This window comes from Haematobia irritans, chromosome 2, assembly GCF_050003625.1.
Source record: "Haematobia irritans isolate KBUSLIRL chromosome 2, ASM5000362v1, whole genome shotgun sequence".
Classification (NCBI taxonomy): Eukaryota; Metazoa; Arthropoda; class Insecta; order Diptera; family Muscidae; genus Haematobia; species Haematobia irritans.
The window spans coordinates 151,903,614-151,923,462 of NC_134398.1; the positions used below are offsets into that span (position 1 = coordinate 151,903,614).

General features: G+C 38.2%; 2 protein-coding genes across 2 annotated transcripts; both read left to right on the forward strand.

Moving 5' to 3' along the window:
* The first annotated feature begins 2,262 nt into the window (after positions 1-2,262).
* On the forward strand, positions 2,263-9,881 carry LOC142226549 (uncharacterized). Its single transcript, XM_075296620.1, has 2 exons — positions 2,263-2,405; positions 8,865-9,881. The coding sequence occupies exons 1-2, from the start codon at positions 2,400-2,402 to the stop codon at positions 9,324-9,326; spliced, it is 468 nt and encodes a 155-aa protein (XP_075152735.1). The 5' UTR covers positions 2,263-2,399; the 3' UTR covers positions 9,327-9,881.
* Positions 9,882-18,476: 8,595 nt separating this feature from the next.
* On the forward strand, positions 18,477-19,737 carry LOC142226550 (uncharacterized). Its single transcript, XM_075296621.1, has 2 exons — positions 18,477-18,609; positions 18,910-19,737. The coding sequence occupies exons 1-2, from the start codon at positions 18,604-18,606 to the stop codon at positions 19,330-19,332; spliced, it is 429 nt and encodes a 142-aa protein (XP_075152736.1). The 5' UTR covers positions 18,477-18,603; the 3' UTR covers positions 19,333-19,737.
* The last annotated feature ends 112 nt before the right edge of the window (positions 19,738-19,849 follow it).

Here is a 19,849-nt window from a genome sequence, read left to right on the forward strand (position 1 = left end):
CGATTTTGTTTTTTTATACCCTCCGTTTGTAACACATCGAAATATTGCTCTAAGATCCTATAAAGTATATATATTCTGGGTCGTGGTGAAATTCTGAGTCGATTTGAACATGTCCGTCCGTCTGTCTGTTGAAATCACGTTAACTTCCGAACGAAACAAGCTATCGACTTGAAACTTGGCACAAGTAGTTTTTATTGATGTAGGTCGGATGGTATTGCAAATGGGCCATATCGGACCACTTTTACGTATAGCCTCCATATAAACCGACCCCCAGATTTGGCCTGTAAAGCCTCTTGGAGGAGCAAAATTCATCCGATCCGGTTGAAATTTGGTATGTGGTGTTAGAATATGGTCTATAATAACCATGCAAAAATTGGTTCATATCGGTCCATAATTATGTATAGACCCCATGTAAACCGATCCCCAGATTTGAACTCCGGAGCCTCTTGGAAGAGCAAATTTAATCCGATCCGGTTTAAATTTGGTACGTGGTGTTAGTATATGGTATCTAACAACCATGCATGCAAATTGGTCCATATCGGTCCATAATTATATATAGCCCCCATATAAATCGATCCCCAGATTTGAGCTCCGGAACTTCTTGGAGGAGCAAAATTTATCCGATTTGGTTGAAATTTGGTACATTGCGCTAGTTTATCGCCGCTAACAGCCATGCAAAAATTGGTCCATATCGGTATATAGTTATATATTGCCAATGGCCAATCACACAAAAATTGGTACATATCGCCAAAACTATGTTAATATTGGGTAAATTGTTTATTGCTTAGGTGTCATAGAAGAAATGTTTTTATCCCTTTCACTACCGAAATAAACTAGAGGTGTGGACGTGAGTAAAAGTTTACTCACGCACACTCACGACTGAAAAATCATACTCACGCACCATATTTTTGGTAGAACTCACGCACACTCACGAAAAGAAAATTTTTACTCACGCACGAAAACTCTTAACATCCCAGGTGTCACTAGAATAGTAGTTAAATTTAACTCTTAAGCGTTTTATGTTGGTGAGCATGAATATTTTCGTGAGTGTAATTCGTTACTCACGCACACACACGAAAATATTATTTTCGTGACTCACGCTCACGCACGACATTTTGGTTTGTTAATCACGCACACTCACGCTGTTGTCATGAGCGTGACTCACTACTCTCGCACGAATCACGAAGATTTTCGTGAGTCACGATAATTTCGTGTCACGTGCACACCTCTAAAATAAACCCAATGGTAAAACTTTTAATTTTTTCTGTTTTTACTTGTACATCATGTAGAACAAAAATTGTAATTGTGAGGACCTACCTCAATTACTTCAAGAACTATATGAGTTTGTTCTGGAAACTTGATTCTTGAATTGTGACCAAATGACCTAACGAAAATAAGCACTACTTAGCCTATAATATTTTTCAAAGTGTGAGAAATAATACAAAAAAGAACCCGAAAAAATATCATCTATAGTTTTTCTATGAATGTCCATTTACTAGAAACATACAGTAAAAAAATGGTCCCAAAATTTATTACATTTCGTTTATTGTTAAAGAAGTATATAAAAATGCATTTTAGAGCTCACTAATATGGAAAATATTTATAGCTTATTTAGATTGAAGGCTCTACTTTAAAATAACATCGAGAAATAAATCGAAACTTAGTGGGGATATAGAGTTTGTTGTCGTGTTTGAATGTCCTCCTAAGTGGATATCGGTAGTCAAAGGATTAAAGAGAATTATTATATGCGTTCCATGATGATGAATATTTAAGATTCGGTCCGGCAGATCTTTTGGTCTAAATTTTGTCCATATATGAGTGTCTTTAAAGCCATAATGAAGGAAAATGTCCCTTGTCGTAATTTAAAACATGAAATTTAAAAATTTTTGTCTCCCAATGTGTAACTTAGCTGCTAAGTTGTTAATGTTGCAGCTTTGTAAACACACGCCACATGTTGCTATAGTCATTGCTCCACCTTTTGGTGGAACTGCAACAACTCATGCTGCGACCATCAACTCTCTGCGTTGGGGGTTAACATTGCCCTGCTGGTGCTGGTGTTGGCGTTGGTGTTACCATTGTAAACTGCTTTGCTTATGCTCCGGTTATTATGATATTTTCCGGCGTGCACTTGTAATGTCTAAAGTTTGATATTATTTTATTGTTGTTGTTGTTTTTTATTAGTTTTCCTTTTGGTGTGGCAAACAAACATAAGAAAAGTCAGGCAGACACCTAAGGCATGAAAAAAAAACGATTGAAGTTTTTTAGTATATAAGTTGCTTTAATTTTGTTAAGCAAATCAGAATCGAATTGAAAAGCGTTCATTGAACACATTTTTGAGTTCAGTCAAAAAACCAGTCAATCCTTTTTCTTTGTTTCAAATCCTCAACCCTTCCATCAACATGAAGGTAATTTTAAATTAAATACAAATCGTTATAAGAAGAGTGATTCCAAAAAAAAAAAAATAAAAACAGTGACGTATCCTTGTGGAAAATTCTTAAAAATTAAAAAAAAAAAATACTAAATAAAAGTGGTTATAAGCTAGAATTGAAATTCGAATTTGAAGTGATCTGTTAAAATTTTACATTAGAAGAAGAATTTTAGAATTTAAATCCTTATATCCTGTCCATGCTCATCGAGTACAAAATAAAATTTCAAAAATGTTTATTGAATATATAAATAATATTGTGAGACATCGTCAAGAGAAAAATTGTATGATTATTGTAGCATAATTTTCTTACTATTCTCGAAAGCTACAACTATTCGAGTCAGATCCTTGATTTAATATAAGGACCCCAGGCTTTTGGTATGTCCGTCCGTCGGCACACATTACTTTGTAATGAACTTATGGAATTGTACCCTATCGGTCCAAGTTTATTTTTTGTTCGATTAGGATATGGTTCCAATATTACCTTAAAATTTTCACCAAACCTCGTTCGAAAAATTAAGCTTCCAAATAGTCAAACCTACAAGAAATGTTATGAATATTAGTACGACAGACCTAAGGATCTTACTGGGAGCCATCGTGGTGTAATGGTTAGCAAGTTTAAAGCTTCTCTAATTGTGAAATACCGTTCTGAGTCGTCAATAAAAAGGAGGTCCCTTGTCATAGTGCTAGACATCAAGGATCGGCAGCAGTCATTGATAGGACAGAAGTTCTCCATTTGTGGTAACACAATGGACTGAATATAGTCAAAGTGAGCCAAAAATAATGGGCTGCCACTATATCCAATCAGGGAGCAACAAATTTACACTGCCTTTAGTCAACTCCGACTTACGCTGAAAAAGAAGAAACTGTCCCAGTTCTAGTTGTCTTTACTCGAATGACTTTGGTATTGATTCCGAGCTACAGAAGCGAGGATTGCACAAGGAAGAAAATAAGATGCTATTATGTTTTAACTTTTTTGATATTGGAAAACTAAATTTCAATTTTGTTACAAATGAAGAGTGTCTTTAACAAAAAATTCTGGATAACATCACCTAAAAATAATGTAAAAAAAATCAAAATTTAAGGACGATTTAACTAATATTGATGAACTATTTCGAATGATGTCACAATTTCAAGAGAATTTTCTTTTATACAAAGATATCCATTTTTTGGGCAAGAAAAAATTATAAGAGAAATACATCTTCTATGGTAACCAAACTTCGCCTTCGTCTTTTAAGGACACGATATTTTTGTGGCCTCTTTATTTATTATCACAAACACACAATAATAGAGCAAGCTGGACTTCAAATCTTGAAGAGGTCACAAAAAAGGTTCCTGACTTTCCTTGGCAGAAGATGAAAAAAGCAAATCCATGACTATACCACTTGTGGCGAACTTCTCTCATATCAATTAGTGACACCCGATTCTACGGTAAAGCCAGACCACCTTATTATAACCGACTAAGAACGGCATCTCACACTGTGTGTGGAATGTCACCAGCATTAATGAGAGGTGATAATTGTTTAAAGTCTTACAGTGTTTGAGGTAAAATGGGGTCGTAATGAGTTCCTTACGGGGTCATAAAAAATGGTTCTGAGTGTTTCAAATCTTATCTGAGTGGTTTCACTGTGGAACGCCACACAATGTGGAACACCATTCGGACTCGGCTATAAGAAGGAGGTCCCTTGTCATTGAGCTTAACATGGAATCGGGCAGCACTTAGTGGTAAGAGAGAAGTTCACCACTGTGGTATCGCAATGAACTGAATAGTCTAAGTGAGCCTGATACATCGGGCTGCCACCTAACCTTGCCTAACCTAATAATTCTCAGAGCTGAATACCGCGGACCATCGTCCGGCTGCCAAAAATTTTGCATCAAGTGGGCTAAGCGAATGCTGAGTAATGCCATATTCCAGGACAGGAAGGGAACGTAGGTTAGGTGGCAGGCCGATGTATCAGACTCACTTAGACTATTCAGTCCATTGTGGTACCACATTGGTGAACTTCCCTCCAGGAACTGCTTCCAGGACAGGAAGCACTCATGATTTGAAATGTCATTCTAGGACCTTTCATTGAAAAACAAGTCAAGCATTTTTTCTGACCCTCCAGACAGTATCGAATAAATCATGACGGAGGAAACATTACGGCTTGCGTTTGACAATGAAATCCTAGACTGTGGGGTCCACATTAAGAGTGTCGATAAACCCACATCGGGAAGCCACCGTATTGCAATGGTTAGCATATCTGCCTTGTGTACAAAGGTGTATGAGTTCAATCCCAGTTTTAGTAACAGGTTGGCTGATAAGTCCCCGAACTAACAAAGAAAAACACATTTTTTTGTCACAATTCGTTTTTATTATTCAACATAGTTCCCTTCAAGAGCGATACAACGATTATAACGACCTTCCAATTTTTTGATACCATTTTGGTAGTACTCCTTTGGTTTTGCCTCAAAATAGGCCTCAGTTTCGGCGATCACCTCTTCATTGCAGGCAAATTTTTTTCCTGCGAGCATCCTTCTGAGGTCTGCGGACAAGAAAAGGTCGCTGGGGGCCAGATCTGGAGAATACGGTGGGTGGGGTAAGCAATTCGAAGCCCAATTCATGAATTTTTGCCATCGTTCTCAATGACTTGTGGCACGGTGCGTTGTCTTGGTGGAATAACACTTTTTTCTTCTTCATAAGGGGCCCTTTTGCCGCGATTTCGACCTCCAAACGCTCCAATAACGGCATATAATAGTCACTGCTGATGGTTTTTCCCTCCTCAAGATAATCGATAAAAATTATTCCATGCGCATCCATAAAACAGAGGCCATTACTTTGCCAACGGACTTTTGAGTCCACGCTTCGGAGACGGTTCACCGGTCGCTGTCCACTCAGCCGACTATCGATTGGGCTCAGGAGTGTAGTGATGGAGCCATGTTTCATCCATTGTCACATATCGACGGAAAAACTCAGGTGTGTTACAAGTTAACAGTTGCAAACACCGCTCAGAATCATCAACACGTTATTGTTTTTGGTCAAATGTGAGCTCGCTCGCCACCCATTTTGCACAGAGCTTCCGCATATCCAAATATTGATGAATGATATGACCAACACGTTCCTTTGATATCTTTAAGACCTCCGCTATTTCGATCAACTTCATTTTACGGTCATTCAAAATCATTTTGTGGATTTTTTTGATGTTTTCCGTTTCCGTGCTCATTTCACCACGCTTGAATTTTGCATAACAATCAATTGTTGTTGATTTCCCTGGGGCTGAGTCCGGAAACTCATTATCAAGCCAAGTTTTTGCTTCCACCGTATTTTTTCCCTTCAGAAAACAGTATTTTATCAAAACACGAAATTCCTTTTTTCCATTTTTTCACAATAACAAAAGTTCAGAAAAGACGATCTATCTCACAAACTACTTGACTTACAGACGTCAAATTTTTTCTCGAATCATTTGAAGGTTGGTACTATATAAAAATAATATGCATTTAATACTAGCGACGCCATCTATGTGTCGGACCGGGGACTTATCATCCAACCTGTTGTTATAAAACAACAGATATACGATTTTAGTGGCATTGACTATGTTATAAATGAAAACCTGATCCTAGGGTTCTACGAGTTGGCTGTCACCATTCCAGTATTAGGTGCACTATGTGGTCGAATTTTCAGATGATGTGCACAAACTTTTTTCAGTGAGTGAACAATGGACTCTACTGAATAAGTATTGTAATGAAGATTACAAAAAATTTCATCTCATAATTTCATACATAATTTCACCGTCCTATACTCTGTCACTAACAAAAAGGATGGAGGGTGTACTAACTTTGTTATTCCGTTTGTAACACATCGAAACATTGGTCTTAGATCCCATAAAGCATGTATATAATCTGGGTCGTGGTGAAATTCTAAGCGATGTCCGTCCGTCGGTCCGGTTGTCCGTCCGTCTGTGGAAACCACCCTATCTTCCGAAAGGAATAAGCTATCGACTTGAAACTTGGAACTGGAAGTTGTTATTGATTTAGGTCGGCTGATATTGCAAATGAGCCATATCTGTCTACTTTTAGGTATAGTCATGCAACAATTGGTCCATATCGGTCCATAATTAGCCCCCATATAAACCGATCTTCAGATTTGACCACCGGAACATATTGGTGAATTATTTTCATCTGATTCTGTTGAAATTCGCTACGTTGTGTTAAAATATCCTTGTTCACAACCATGCGATAATTGGGTTCATATTTTTTCATATGGAGGGGTCTATATATAAACCGATCAAGAGCTAAAGAGGCTTTTATGGGTATTTATTCTGCCTTTTTTTATCTAACATAGACTCCATATGTACTAACGTACAATTTTGAAGAAAATATTACGAGGGTTTAATACACCTTGCCATCGGTAACCACAAACCAAGTAATTCGATTGTTAGATGAAGTCTTTAGTAGAACTTTGTACGCAATCCATGGTAGAGGGTACATAAGATTCGGCCATACGGAGAATGGAAGCAAGGACAAATCGTTTTCAACACGCTATCTACGGGACCACGGGAGCCACCGTGGTGCAATGGTTAGCATACCCGCCTAGCATACACAAGGTCGTGGGTTCGATTCTTGCTTCGACCGAACACCAAAAGGTTTTTCAGCGTTGGATTATCCCACCTCAGTAATGCTGGTGACATTTCTCCGCCGTTCGGACTCAATGAGCTTAACATGAATTCGGGCAGCACTCAGTGATAAGAGAGAAGTTCAGCAATGTGGTATCATAAGGGACTGAGTAGTCTAAGTGAGCCTGATACATCGGGCTGTCACCAACCACAAGTATCGCTATAGTCATAAGCACACATGTAACCCATACAGCCAAGAAGATCTATTTATAGTGTGCATACACAAGGCGTATTTAAAGAAACTCCATTAAAAAAAAAAAAAAAAAAAACATCTATTTTAGGATGTGTACATGTTGCAAATTTAAGATGTGTGGCATTTCTAAATTATTTTATAATTTTACTGCGAAACATCAAAACCATTAGTTCGATTAACATAAACGGAATCGTCTATAGTTTTAGAATTTTCATAAAAAAAATTAAAATCAGTTTTCTAAAATTTTAAAGAATAATATAGTGGATTTCTTGACGCTGATTCTTCGCAGTCTCATTCCACATCTCGAAAGTCTAAAAATTGTCATTAATACATTATTATGTGGGCAGTGAACCAAAGACCTAGAATAAAGCTATTATAGACAATGAAAATTTTCATATCTCAGACCCGAAATTTCACATAAATTACTTTAAGTACATCTTATCAGTACTAACCTGTTCTATGGAATTGAATAAATGTCCGTTTTTTAAGTATTTTATTTTCTTATCGATTAAAATATTTCTTCATATGAAGAAAGTGGTGTGAATATTATTTTTCACGTCAGGAAAATAAGCCACACTAAAAAAATATTTACGTGATATTAAAGATTGCGCAACCTCAATTTTAAGTTGTGCAATTTACACAATATTAAGGACAAATTTCTATAAAATAATGACATTTTAATAAAAAGAAAATTTTTTCACAAAATTCGAAAATTTTTTTCATAATATTTAGGACATACAGTTTGAAAATTTTCGTCCCTTCGTTAAAATTGCATGTCTTTAAATTAAGGCAAATTTTCCTTAAATCAAAGAAACACATTTTTGATTTAAAGAAATCGTCGTTGAATTAACTGAAATATTGAATCTTTAGATTTAATATAGATTTAAGATAACTGAAATATTGAATCTTTAGATTTAAGATAAAAACGCTTCAAATATAGGCTAAGACTTATTTTGAGGATTTAGCATCTTTGGTTTAAAGTTTTTTTGGAATTAAGAAAATATTTGTTACTTCGAAGTTTCCGTCATAATTTGGATTTTTAAACAGGCATAAATGGGATCTGAATCCTAATTTTAATTTTATAGATCATAGATTTACAGCCAGATAGTTCGCAAAAAAATTTCATTATTTTAAATAACCCGCATCTTTGGCTCGGAATCAATACCAAAATTTTTAAGGGAAGGTCAAAATCTTTGGATCCAAGTAAACTTTTTTTTTAGTGCAGTTTCTAAGCCAAAGTAGCGATTTCATTTATATTTTTGTTCCATATTCATTAAAGCCAAGCTGGCCTCAGCTCAAAGCATCAAGTGTCTCTTATTTAAACATACTCATTTTAAAGTCAAATTGCGTAAATCTAACGACAAAATGCCTTCAATGGAAATTTTATTAAGTAAAAAATTTTTGCATCAGAGAAATACGTCTTCTATGCTACGCAAAAATGGCATTCGTATTTTAAGTACATGAAATATTTGCGACAGTATTTTTTCCAGTGTAGATTGCAGAAAGTAGGCAAATTTGCAATTTTAATACATATCAATTACCGCTATCACCCTATGAAAAACAAAAATTCCACATTTCTCTCGTTTCTTTTCAGTTCGTTTTTGCCGTAGTCATGTTGGCCCTTGCTGTCGGTGTCCAATCATCTCTATTAGCTGCTCATGCTCCTGGTGTATCTTATGTTACCTCTGCCGTGCATCCAGCTGGCCCATGGGGTGCTCACTGGGCCGGCGGCTGGGGTGGTCCATGGGGAGGATATGGTGGAGCTTGGCATGGACCCGCTGCTGCCGTTGATGTCAGTGCTTGGGGTCATGCCGGTCATGGAGCTTGGGATGGTCATGGTGCTTGGGACGGTCATGGTGCTTGGGATGGTGCCTGGGGACCACATGGAGCATGGGGTGGCCATCCCGGTATTTCTTTAAGCCAAGGACCCGGACATGCTCATGGTCATGGTGTTTATGTAGCTAAGACTCGTGGTGCTGTCCATACTGCTCCTTTAGCTGGTCATACCGCTTCAGCTACTGCCGTAAATGTTGCTGCAGCTCCTGGTACTCATTAAGCAGATGAAATAGCGCTCACACACACACACACACACATACAACGGATGCCACCTGATGCCAAACTAGTTTAAATAAAATACTTCTTTGAACTCTGACCTTTCTACTTCATCTCCAAGGAGCTTCTATCGACTTCTATTCTGAATACCACGAAACGTCTTACCAGCAATACAACCAGACCATATATCCCACAATTTCGAGAATATGGACATGGACACTTCTTTCTTTTTCAATTTCCTATAGAGTTCTCTTCAACTCATTCCTCAATGAACTATCTTCAATTCTTTTTCTTATACTCACTTCTATAGTCTATCTCTTTTCTTTTTTCTTTTTCGTAAGTGTAAATATCTGTACATAATTTTAATGTATTTGCAGAAATGCTACAAAGCTCAAAAAGCAATTGTTTAATTTTCATCTACGATCTTTTGTAAGGCAAATATCTACCATATGTTACTCACTTCTGTTATTTTCCTGTCTAAGAATTTTTGTTTTGCAAATGTTTTGCTCTTTAATGTGATGCGAAATAAAAAAACTCAAAAAAAAAATTAAAATAAAAACTGTCTTCTTCTTCTTTTGGGGTGTATAATGGCAAAACCTTTTTCAATCAAATTATTAAGAAGTATACACGGTAGCTTATATTTAGTGCAACAAAGTAAAATTCTATATTTTTATTTTATTTTTTACATTCTATAAGAAGCAAAAAAAAAATGTCGGAAATAACATCAAATTTTAGAATCAGCTTTTATTTTTTTGGGTTTGGTTACTTTTGGAATAAATTATGTCTTACAAACGGCCGGCTACACAAAAGTTACTCTGTTGTATCTTGGCCCATTTTAAAAATCTAAGAGAACACCCCTCATTTTGAAGGTGTGTGTGTAGAATGTTGCTCCTATTTTGATTTTGGAATTCACTCTTCAGTTGTTAAAATGCCGTCCAAGCAAGAAGAGCAGCGTATCAAAATTTTGCTCGCATATCGCGAAAATCCGAGCTACTCGCACGCAAAGCTGGCAAAATCGCTAAAAGTTGCCAAATCAACCGTTACAAATGTAATTAAAATGTTTGTGGAACGTTTGTCGACAGTCAGGAAGTCTGGATAGGGGGAAAATCGCAAACCGGAAGCCGCTGAGACGACAAAGAGAGTTGCCGGTAGTTTCAAGCGAAACCCTAACCTCTCTCTCCGAGATGCCGCAAATAAGTTGGGTGTATCGTCTACAACCGTGCATCCAGCCAAAAAACGAGCCGGACTATCGACTTACAAGAAGGTAGTGACTCCAAATCGCGATGATAACCAAAATACGACGGCCAAAGCGCGATCCCGGAGGCTGTACACGACGATGCTGACGAAGTTTGACTGCGTGGTAATGGACGACGAAACCTACGTCAAAGCCGACTACAAGCAGCTTCCGGGACAGGAGTTTTATACGGCAAAAGGAAGGGGAAAGGTAGCAGATATTTTCAAGCACATAAAACTGTCAAAGTTCGCAAAGAAATATCTGGTTTGGCAAGCCATCTGTACCTGTGGCTTGAAAATCAGCATTTTCATAGCTTCCGGGACTGTCAACCAAGAAATTTACGTGAAAGAGTGTTTGAATAAACGTCTGCTGCCTTTCCTGAAGAAACACGTTTGTTCCGTACTGTTTTGGCCGGATTTGGCATCTTGCCATTACGGTAAAAAGGCCATGGAGTGGTACGCCGCCAACAACGTGCAGGTGGTTCCCAAGGACAAGAACCCTCCCAACAGGCCAGAGCTCCGCCCAATTGAGAAATACTGGGCTATTGTCAAGCGGAACCTAAAGAAGACAAAAAAAACTGCTAAGGGCGAGCAGCAGTTCAAGGCAAACTGGCTTTCTGCGGCGAAGAAGGTGGACAAGGTGGTTGTACAAAATCTTATGGCAGGTGTCAAGCGTGAGGCCCGGCAATTCGGATTTGGAAATATTTTTCCTGAATTTTATACTAATTAAACTTGAAAAAGAAATTTAATTTGATTTTGTTAAATAAACGATTTCACCGATTCACACGCGTTTTCTCTTGACCTAACTGAATATTTTTCCTGAATTTTATACTAATTAAACTTGAAAAAGAAATTTAATTTGATTTTTTAAATAAACGATTTCACCGATTCACACGCGTTTTCTCTTGACCAAATTTTGACCGTATCACCCTCCACCATGGATTGCGTAGAAAATTCTACTAAAGACTGTCATCCAAAATCGAATTACTTGGGTTGTAGTAATACTTGCCGCCGCCAAGGTATCTTAAATCTACTTAACATCGTCTTCTAAATTGGAAGTTAGTCCATAAGGGGTATATATTAGACAAAAAATAAAAAACAAGTAAGGAAAGTCTAAAGTCGGGCGGGGCCGACTATATTATACCCTTCACCACTTTGTAAGTCCACATTTTCGATACCATATCAAATCCGTCCAATGTGTTGGATGCTATATGAATTCATACACATATATTCTGTATATCTGAGCAGATCTGTACAGAGTTCTGCAATACTTATAGATTTTACATTTAAGTCGGCTAATGCGCTGAGGTGGAACACAATGTTAGTAAAAAACAAGTAGGTTAGGTTAGGTTAGGTTATGTGGTAGCCCGATGTATCAGGCTCACTTAGACTATTCAGTCCATTGTGATACCACAGTGGTGAACTTCTCTCTTATCACTGAGTGCTGCCCGATTCCATGTTAAGCTCAATGACAAGGGACCTCCTTTTTATAGCCGAGTCCGAACGGCGTTCCACATTCCAGTGAAACCACTTAGTGAAGCTTTGAAACCCTCAGAAATGTCACCTGCATTACTGAGGTGGGATAATCCACCGCTGAAAAACTTTTTGGTGTTCGGTCGTAGCAGGAATCGAACCCACGACCTTGTGTATGCAAGGCGGGCATGCTAACCATTGCACCACGGTGGCTCCCAAAAAAACAAGTAAGTAAAGTCTAAAGTCGGGCGGTGCCGACTATATTATACCCTTCACCCCTATGTAGACCAAAATTTGTGTTACCATCCCAACTACTTCACATTTGCTGGAAGCTATATAACATAAAGGAGACAATCTTTTACTTCTACAAAATCTCTAGAATTAAAATTTAAATCGGCTAACGCTATCCAGTTAATTGGAAGACACTTCCATTGAAAATGGGTCTAAAATGTGTAACAGTTTACCATATTTCCCCAACTCTGGTGTACGTATATATGGGAGCTATATATAATCTGAACCAATTTTGACTAAATTTGACATGTATGGTTAGAATAATAATTCTGCTATCTATGCGAAAATTCACGTAAATGGGAGTATAACTTTGGCCCCCTGGTCATATGAGTCCAAATCGGATGGAAGATATATATGGGAGCCATATCTAAATCTGAACCGATTTCAACCAATTTGGCACAATTACCGATACTACTAAACGTACTCCTTGTGCGAAATTTCAAGCAAATCACGGCAAAACCCTGGATTTTGAGGCCATATAAGTTCAAATCGGACGAAAGACATATATGGGAGCTATATCTAAATCTGAATCGATTTTGACCATATTTGGCACATACAATAGTATCGTTAAAGGTACCGTTTGTGCAAAATTTGAATTAAGTCAGGGTAAAACTCTGGCTTTTGAGACCATATAAGTCCATATCGGGCGAAAGATATATATGTGAGCTATATCTAAATCTGAGCCGATTTTAACAAAATTTGACACATTTAACGATACTATCAATCGTACCCCTGTGCAAAATTTGAAGCAAATCATGGCAAAACTCTGGCTTTTGTGGCCATATAAGTTCAAATCGGACGAAAGATATATATGGGAGCTATATCTAAATCTGAACCAATTTGGCTGATATTTTGCAAGATTTTCGAGATTCATAAAATATTTGGATGTACGGTATTTCAAGAAAATCTGTTTATAAACACGCTAACTACGACCACATCGGGGATAAATATATATGGCAGCTATATCTAAATCTTAACCGATTTTTTCCAAAACCAATAGCGAATGTCTCTGTCCCAAGAAACTGCCCTATGCAAAATTTGAGGACGATCGGACTTAAATTGCGAGCTGTACTTTGTGCACAAAATTACATATACAGACAGACGGACGGACAGACAGACAGACGGACATCGCTAAATCGACTCAGAATTTAATTCTAAGCCGATCGGTATACGAAAAGATGGGTCTATGACCACTATTTCTTGGCGTTACATACAAATGCACAAACTTATTATACCCTGTACCACAGTAGTGGTGAAGGGTATAAATAGGGGAAACATTTAAATATGAACCAATTTTGAGGCAACTTCGCAAAAGTGTATTTATAATTTATCGGTCGATAGATGTGTAAAGGGTAATACGGTCAAAATTTGGTCAAGGGAAAACGCGTGTAAATCGGTGAAATCGTTTATTTAAAAAATCAAATTAAATTTCTTTTTCAAGTTCAATTAGTATAAAATTCAGGAAAAATATTCAGTTAGGCTTTCGCTTTTCCAAATCCGAATTGCCGGGCCTCACGCTTGACACCTGCCATCAGATTTTGTACAGCCACCTTGTCCACCTTCTTCACCGCAGAAAGCCAGTTTGCCTTGAACTGCTGCTCGTCCTTAGCAGTTTTTTGGTCTTCTATAGGTTCCGCTTGACAATAGCCCAGTATTTCTCAATTGGCCGGAGCTCTGGCGTGTTGGGAGAGTTCTTGTCCTTGGGAACCACCTGCGCGTTGTAGGCGGCGTACCACTCCATGGCCTTTTTACCGTAATGGCAAGATGCCAAATCCGGCCAAAACAGTACGGAACAACCGTGTTTCTTCAGGAAAGGCAGCAGACGTTTATTCAAACACTCTTTCACGTAAATTTCTTGGTTGACAGTCCCGGAAGCTATGAAAATGCTGCTTTTCAAGCCACAGGTACAGATGGCTTGCCAAACCAGATATTTCTTTGCGAACTTTGACAGTTTTATGTGCTTGAAAATATCTGCTACCTTTCCCCTTCCTTTTGCCGTATAAAACTCCTGTCCCGGAAGCAGCTTGTAGTCGGCTTTGGCGTATGTTTCGTCGTCCATTACCACGCAGTCAAACTTCGTCAGCATCGTCGTGTACAGCCTCCGGGATCGCGCTTTGGCCGTCGTATTTTGTTTATCACTACCTTCTTGTAAGTCGATAGTCCGGCTCATTTTTTGGCTCGATGCACGGTTGTAGACGATACACCCAGCTTATTTGCGGCATCTCGGAGAGAGAGGTTAGGGTTTCGCTTGAAACTACCGGCAACTCTCTTTGTCGTCTCAGCGGCTTCCGGTTTTCGATTTCCCCCCGATCCAGACTTCCTGGCTGTCGACAAACGTTCCCCAAACACTTTAATTACATTTGTAACGGTTGATTTGGCAACTTTTAGCGATTTTGCCAGCTTTGCGTGCGAGTAGCTCGGATTTTCGCGATGCGCGAGCAAAATTTTGATACGCTGCTCTTCTTGCTTGGACGGCATTTTGACAACTGAAGAGTGAATTCCAAAATCAAAATAGGAGCAACATTCTACACACACACGCCTTCAAAATGAGGGGTGTTCAGGTTTTCTAAATGCAAAATTGAAAGAAATACGTCAAGTTTATATTGACCAAATTTTGACCGTATCACCCTTTAATAGAGTAATAGGAAAATTTGAGTCATTTCGATAAGTTTTCGACTTAGCAGTGGCGATTTGATAAGGAAAATGTAGGTATTTCGTCCAGTTTTGCCTAAATAGGAAAAACATATATATTTAATCTATATCGAAATCTGAACCGATTGCAATCAAATTTCACATGCATAGTTACTATGTTGAATCTACTCCCTGTGCAAAATTTCACGTAAATCGGATAACAACTTTGACCTCTGTGGTCATATGACGGAAAATCGGGCGAAAGATATATATGGGAGCTATATCAAAATCTGAACCGATTTCAACCAAAATAAACACGCATATGCAGAACCTTAATTCTACTGCCTGTGCAAACTTTCAAGTTCAATTCTATTCCCTCTGCAAAATTTCACGTAAATCAGAGTAGCACTTTCGCCTCTGTGGGCATATTAGTCCAAATCGGGCGAATGATATATATGGGAGCTATATCTAAATCTGAACCGACTTCAACTAAATTTTGCACAATTAACAATAATATAAAACGTACTCCTTGTGCAAAATTTCAATCAACTCAGGGCAAAACTCTGGCTTTTGAGGCCATATAAATCCAAATCGGACAAAAGATATATATGGGAGCTATATCTAAATCGGAACCGATTTTAACCAAATTAAGCACACCTAACGATACTATTAAACGTACTTGTTGTGCAAAATTTGAAGCAAGTCAGGGCAAAACTCTGGCTTTTGGGGCCATATAAGTCCAAATCGGTCGAAAGATATATATGGGAGCTATATCTAAATCTGAACCGATTTCAACTAAATTTGGCACAATTACCGATACTATTAAACGTACTCCTTGTACAAAATTTTAATCAAATCAGGGCAAAACTCTGGCTTTTGAAGCCATATAAGTCAAAATCGGACGAAAGATATATATGGGAGCTATATATAAATCTGAACCGATTTAGCTGATATTTGGCAGTTTTTACGGGACTGACAAAACATTCAGATGTACAAAATTTTATGAACGTCGGTTCATAAATACGCGAATTATGATCAAATCGGTGATAACTATATATAGCAGCTATATCTAAATCTGAACCGATTTTTTCCAAAATCAATATCGATTGTCGTCTACCCTAAGAAAGGCGTTATGTAAAATTTGAGGACGATCGAACTTAAACTGCGACCTGTACTTTGTGCACAAAATTACATATATAGACAGACGGACAGACAAACAGACAGACAGACGGACATCGCTAAATCGACTCAGAATTTAATTCTAAGCCGATCGGTATACTAAAAGATGGGTCTATGACAATTATTTCTTGGCGTTACATACTAATGCACAAATTTATTATACCCTGTACCACAGTAGTGGTGAAGGGTATAAAAAACAGATTAAAAACCTATGTAGTTCTGTCCTTGACCGGTATGAGTTTTTGCGCGGTAAAAAAGAGACAGAAGTGAAATATCAGTTTATATGGGTGCTATATACAATTATGAACCTATATGGTCCAATTTTGTGCGAGAAGTACCAAGTTTAAGCAAGATCAAATGAAAGTTGCTTATCCAGGATGTAGTAAAATCTAGGGACGGGTTTATATTGGGGCTATATATAACAATGGACCGATATGGACCACTTTTTGTTATGATTGTTAGCGACCATAGAAATTGGATGAAATTTGCGCCCCCAAGAAATTTGCTCTTCCAAGAGGCTCCTGAGGTCAAATCTGGGGATTGGTTTATGGGGGCTATATATAATTATAGACCGAACAAATTTTTGCGTAGTTGTTAATGGTCATATACTTACTAGAGGTGTGCACGTGAGTAATATTTTACTCACGCTCACGCACACTCACGACGGAAAAATCTTACTCACGCACACTCACGCACGATATTGTTTGCTATGACTCACGCACACTCACGAAAATAAAATTTGTACTCACGCACACTCACGCACGAAAATGTCGTGACTCACGAAAAATACCGTCACTCACGAAAAATACCGTGACTCACGAAAAATGTCGTGGTTCACGAACAATTTTTTGAGTACTTTACCTTAGCGACGTGTCTGAAAACATGAGCATTATTAAAATCGAGAGCGTTATTACACTCTTAACATCCCAGGTGTCACTACAATTGTAAATGAATTTAACTCTTAAGCGTTTTATGTTGATGAGCGGGATTATGCCTCACGAAACTTGCACACCTCTAATACTTACACAACATAGAAAATTTCAACCTAATCGCATGAAATTTGCTCCTCCAAGAGGATCCGCAAGCCAAATTTGGGGGACGGTTTATATGGGGGCTATACGTAAATCTGGTCCGATATAGCCCATTTAGAATACCATCCGACCTAGATCAATAACAACTACTTGTGCAAAGTTTCAAGTCGATAGCCTGTTTCGTTCGAACATTAGACGGACGGACAGCCGGAAGACAGGGCATACATAGATCGACGAATTTTACCACGACCCAGAATATATATATTTTATGGGATCTGAGAGCAATATTTCGATGTGTTATAAACGGAATGAAAAAGTTAATATACCCCCCATCCTATGGTGGAGGGTATAAAAATTCAGGTTATTCGGAGTAAAATTATGGCATAGCTAAAATGGTAATGTGAAAATATTCAAATTAATCGAAGTGAAATTATGACTTCCGGTGGTCATACGAGTCTTGGTTAGGTTAGGTCAGGTGGCAGCCCGATGTATCAGGCTCACTTAGACTATTCAGTCCATTGTGATACCACATTGGTGAACTCTTATCACTGAGTGCTGCCCGATTCCATGAGTGCTGCCCGATTCCATGTTAAGCTCAATGACAAGGGACCTCCTTTTTATAGCCGAGTCCGAACGGCGTTCCACATTGCAATGAAACTACTTAGAGAAGCTTTGAAACCCTCAGAAATGTCACTGAGGTGGTATAATCCACCGCTGAAAAACTTTTTGGTGTTCGGTCGAAGCAGGAATCAAACCCACGACCTTGTGTATGCAAGGCGGGCATGCTAACCATTGCACCACGGTGGGTCCCGCCACTTTTTTCTCGGAAACATCACCAAAGTCATTAGTGTAAAAACAATATCCTTGGAACCGGGCATACTATGTTGTCAGTGCATACAGCTCTTAATTGTCTAATATACGACATAAAATATAGAAGTGAGAATCAACAACCATGTCATATGAGATTTAGGATTATATCCAAAACTTTTTTTAAAAATCCCTAACCCGTACTACCTTCGTATTAGAAACTAATCCTTCATGCGATGAAAATTTAACCTAGATGTACTATATTCTTCAAGCAGACACCATCACCATTTCGCAGCTACAGACAAATCCACTGCAGTCACTGCTCTGCAAAATAACGCCCATGTAATGTGCAATAAACCCTAACAGCATCTACGTTAACGTTAGCGTTGGCAACTTAAGCTTTGTATTTGTTTGCAATAGTATTAGTTTGTAAATTTTTGGTGTGGCTGAATACAAAAACAAACAAAAGGAAAAACTATCCGAAATATTATGTAAAATGGCCTCATATAGCATAAGCCAAATTTTCTCTATAAAAGGTGCTATAATTCTATTAAGCAAATCAGAATCAATTCAAAAAGCTTACCTTGCACATTATATTGATTTGAAGTCACAAAGGAGTCCATTCTCGTCATCAACATGAAGGTGAGGAAAAAACGAAAATGACACAAGAACAAATCGAAGTGATCAGATTTATTGAAATCAATTGGACGTCAGAGCAATGGAAAAATGGCAGTCAGATTCACTAAGGATAAGAAATTAACACTCAAAAAATATTTTCGAAGGCCCAAAATTTTTTTTTTGAGTGTTGTTAGCCATTTAAATGGCTCACGAATCAATTTAACGATCTTAGATTAGATAATTTTAGCTAATTATAGTATATCCTGATTATGTGAATATTTAAATAAACTCCTCTCTTTGTTCCCCTTTTCCATCTCTTTTCAGTTCGTCTTTGCCGTAGTCATGTTGGCTCTTGCCGTTGGAGTTCAATCCTCTTTATTAACCGCTCAGGTATCTCCTGGTGTGTCATATGTTACACCAGCTTTACATCATGGAGCCTGGGGTGGTCCATGGGGAGGTCCTTGGGCTGGAGCATGGGGTGCCCATGGTGGGGCCTGGGATGGCTCTTGGGCTGGTGCTTGGCATGATGACGCTTGGAATGGTCATGCTGGTGCTTGGGATGGTCATGGAGCCTGGGGTGGTCATCCTGGTATTTCTCTAAGCCAAGGACCTGGACATGCTCATGCTGCTCATGGACCCGGTGTTTATGTTGCCAAAACCCGTGGTGCCGTCCATACTGCTCCTTTAGCTGGCCATGTAAACTCTGCCACCGCTGTAAATGTTGCCCCAGCTCCTGGTACTCATTAAATGCAAAGACCCTCGAATACAAATTCCAGAACTGATATATGACACCAAACTAGTTTTAAAGTTCTTCTTCACCACCTTGCGTTTCGCTATACATCTTGAAGGTTTCGACCGTTTGCCTTTGTAAAGTCCTATTGGAATTACCTTTAGCACACACTCACACACTCACTTTAAAGTAAATTCGTTTCAGTTTTTCGGAGTCCTGTACACCAATCATAACATCCGTCATCGCCTGAAATACTGAAAGCGACCATGGGATTTTTCAAAAAATTGCGATCAGTGAATTAAGATCTTATTATTGGTCCACAATTTTTGTTACACCTTCTATCTATCCATTCAATATTTTTCCACTCTATAACTGTAAATATTTTTTAAGTAATGCAACGAAATAAATCTCAACAAAAGATACATCAAGTGTTTGAATGGGGAACCATGAGTTCAATAATAAATACAATGTCAACTTAAAGTTTTGTACAAGGGCTACAAGGGCATGGAGAAATATCTACTAAAAAGAACTAAA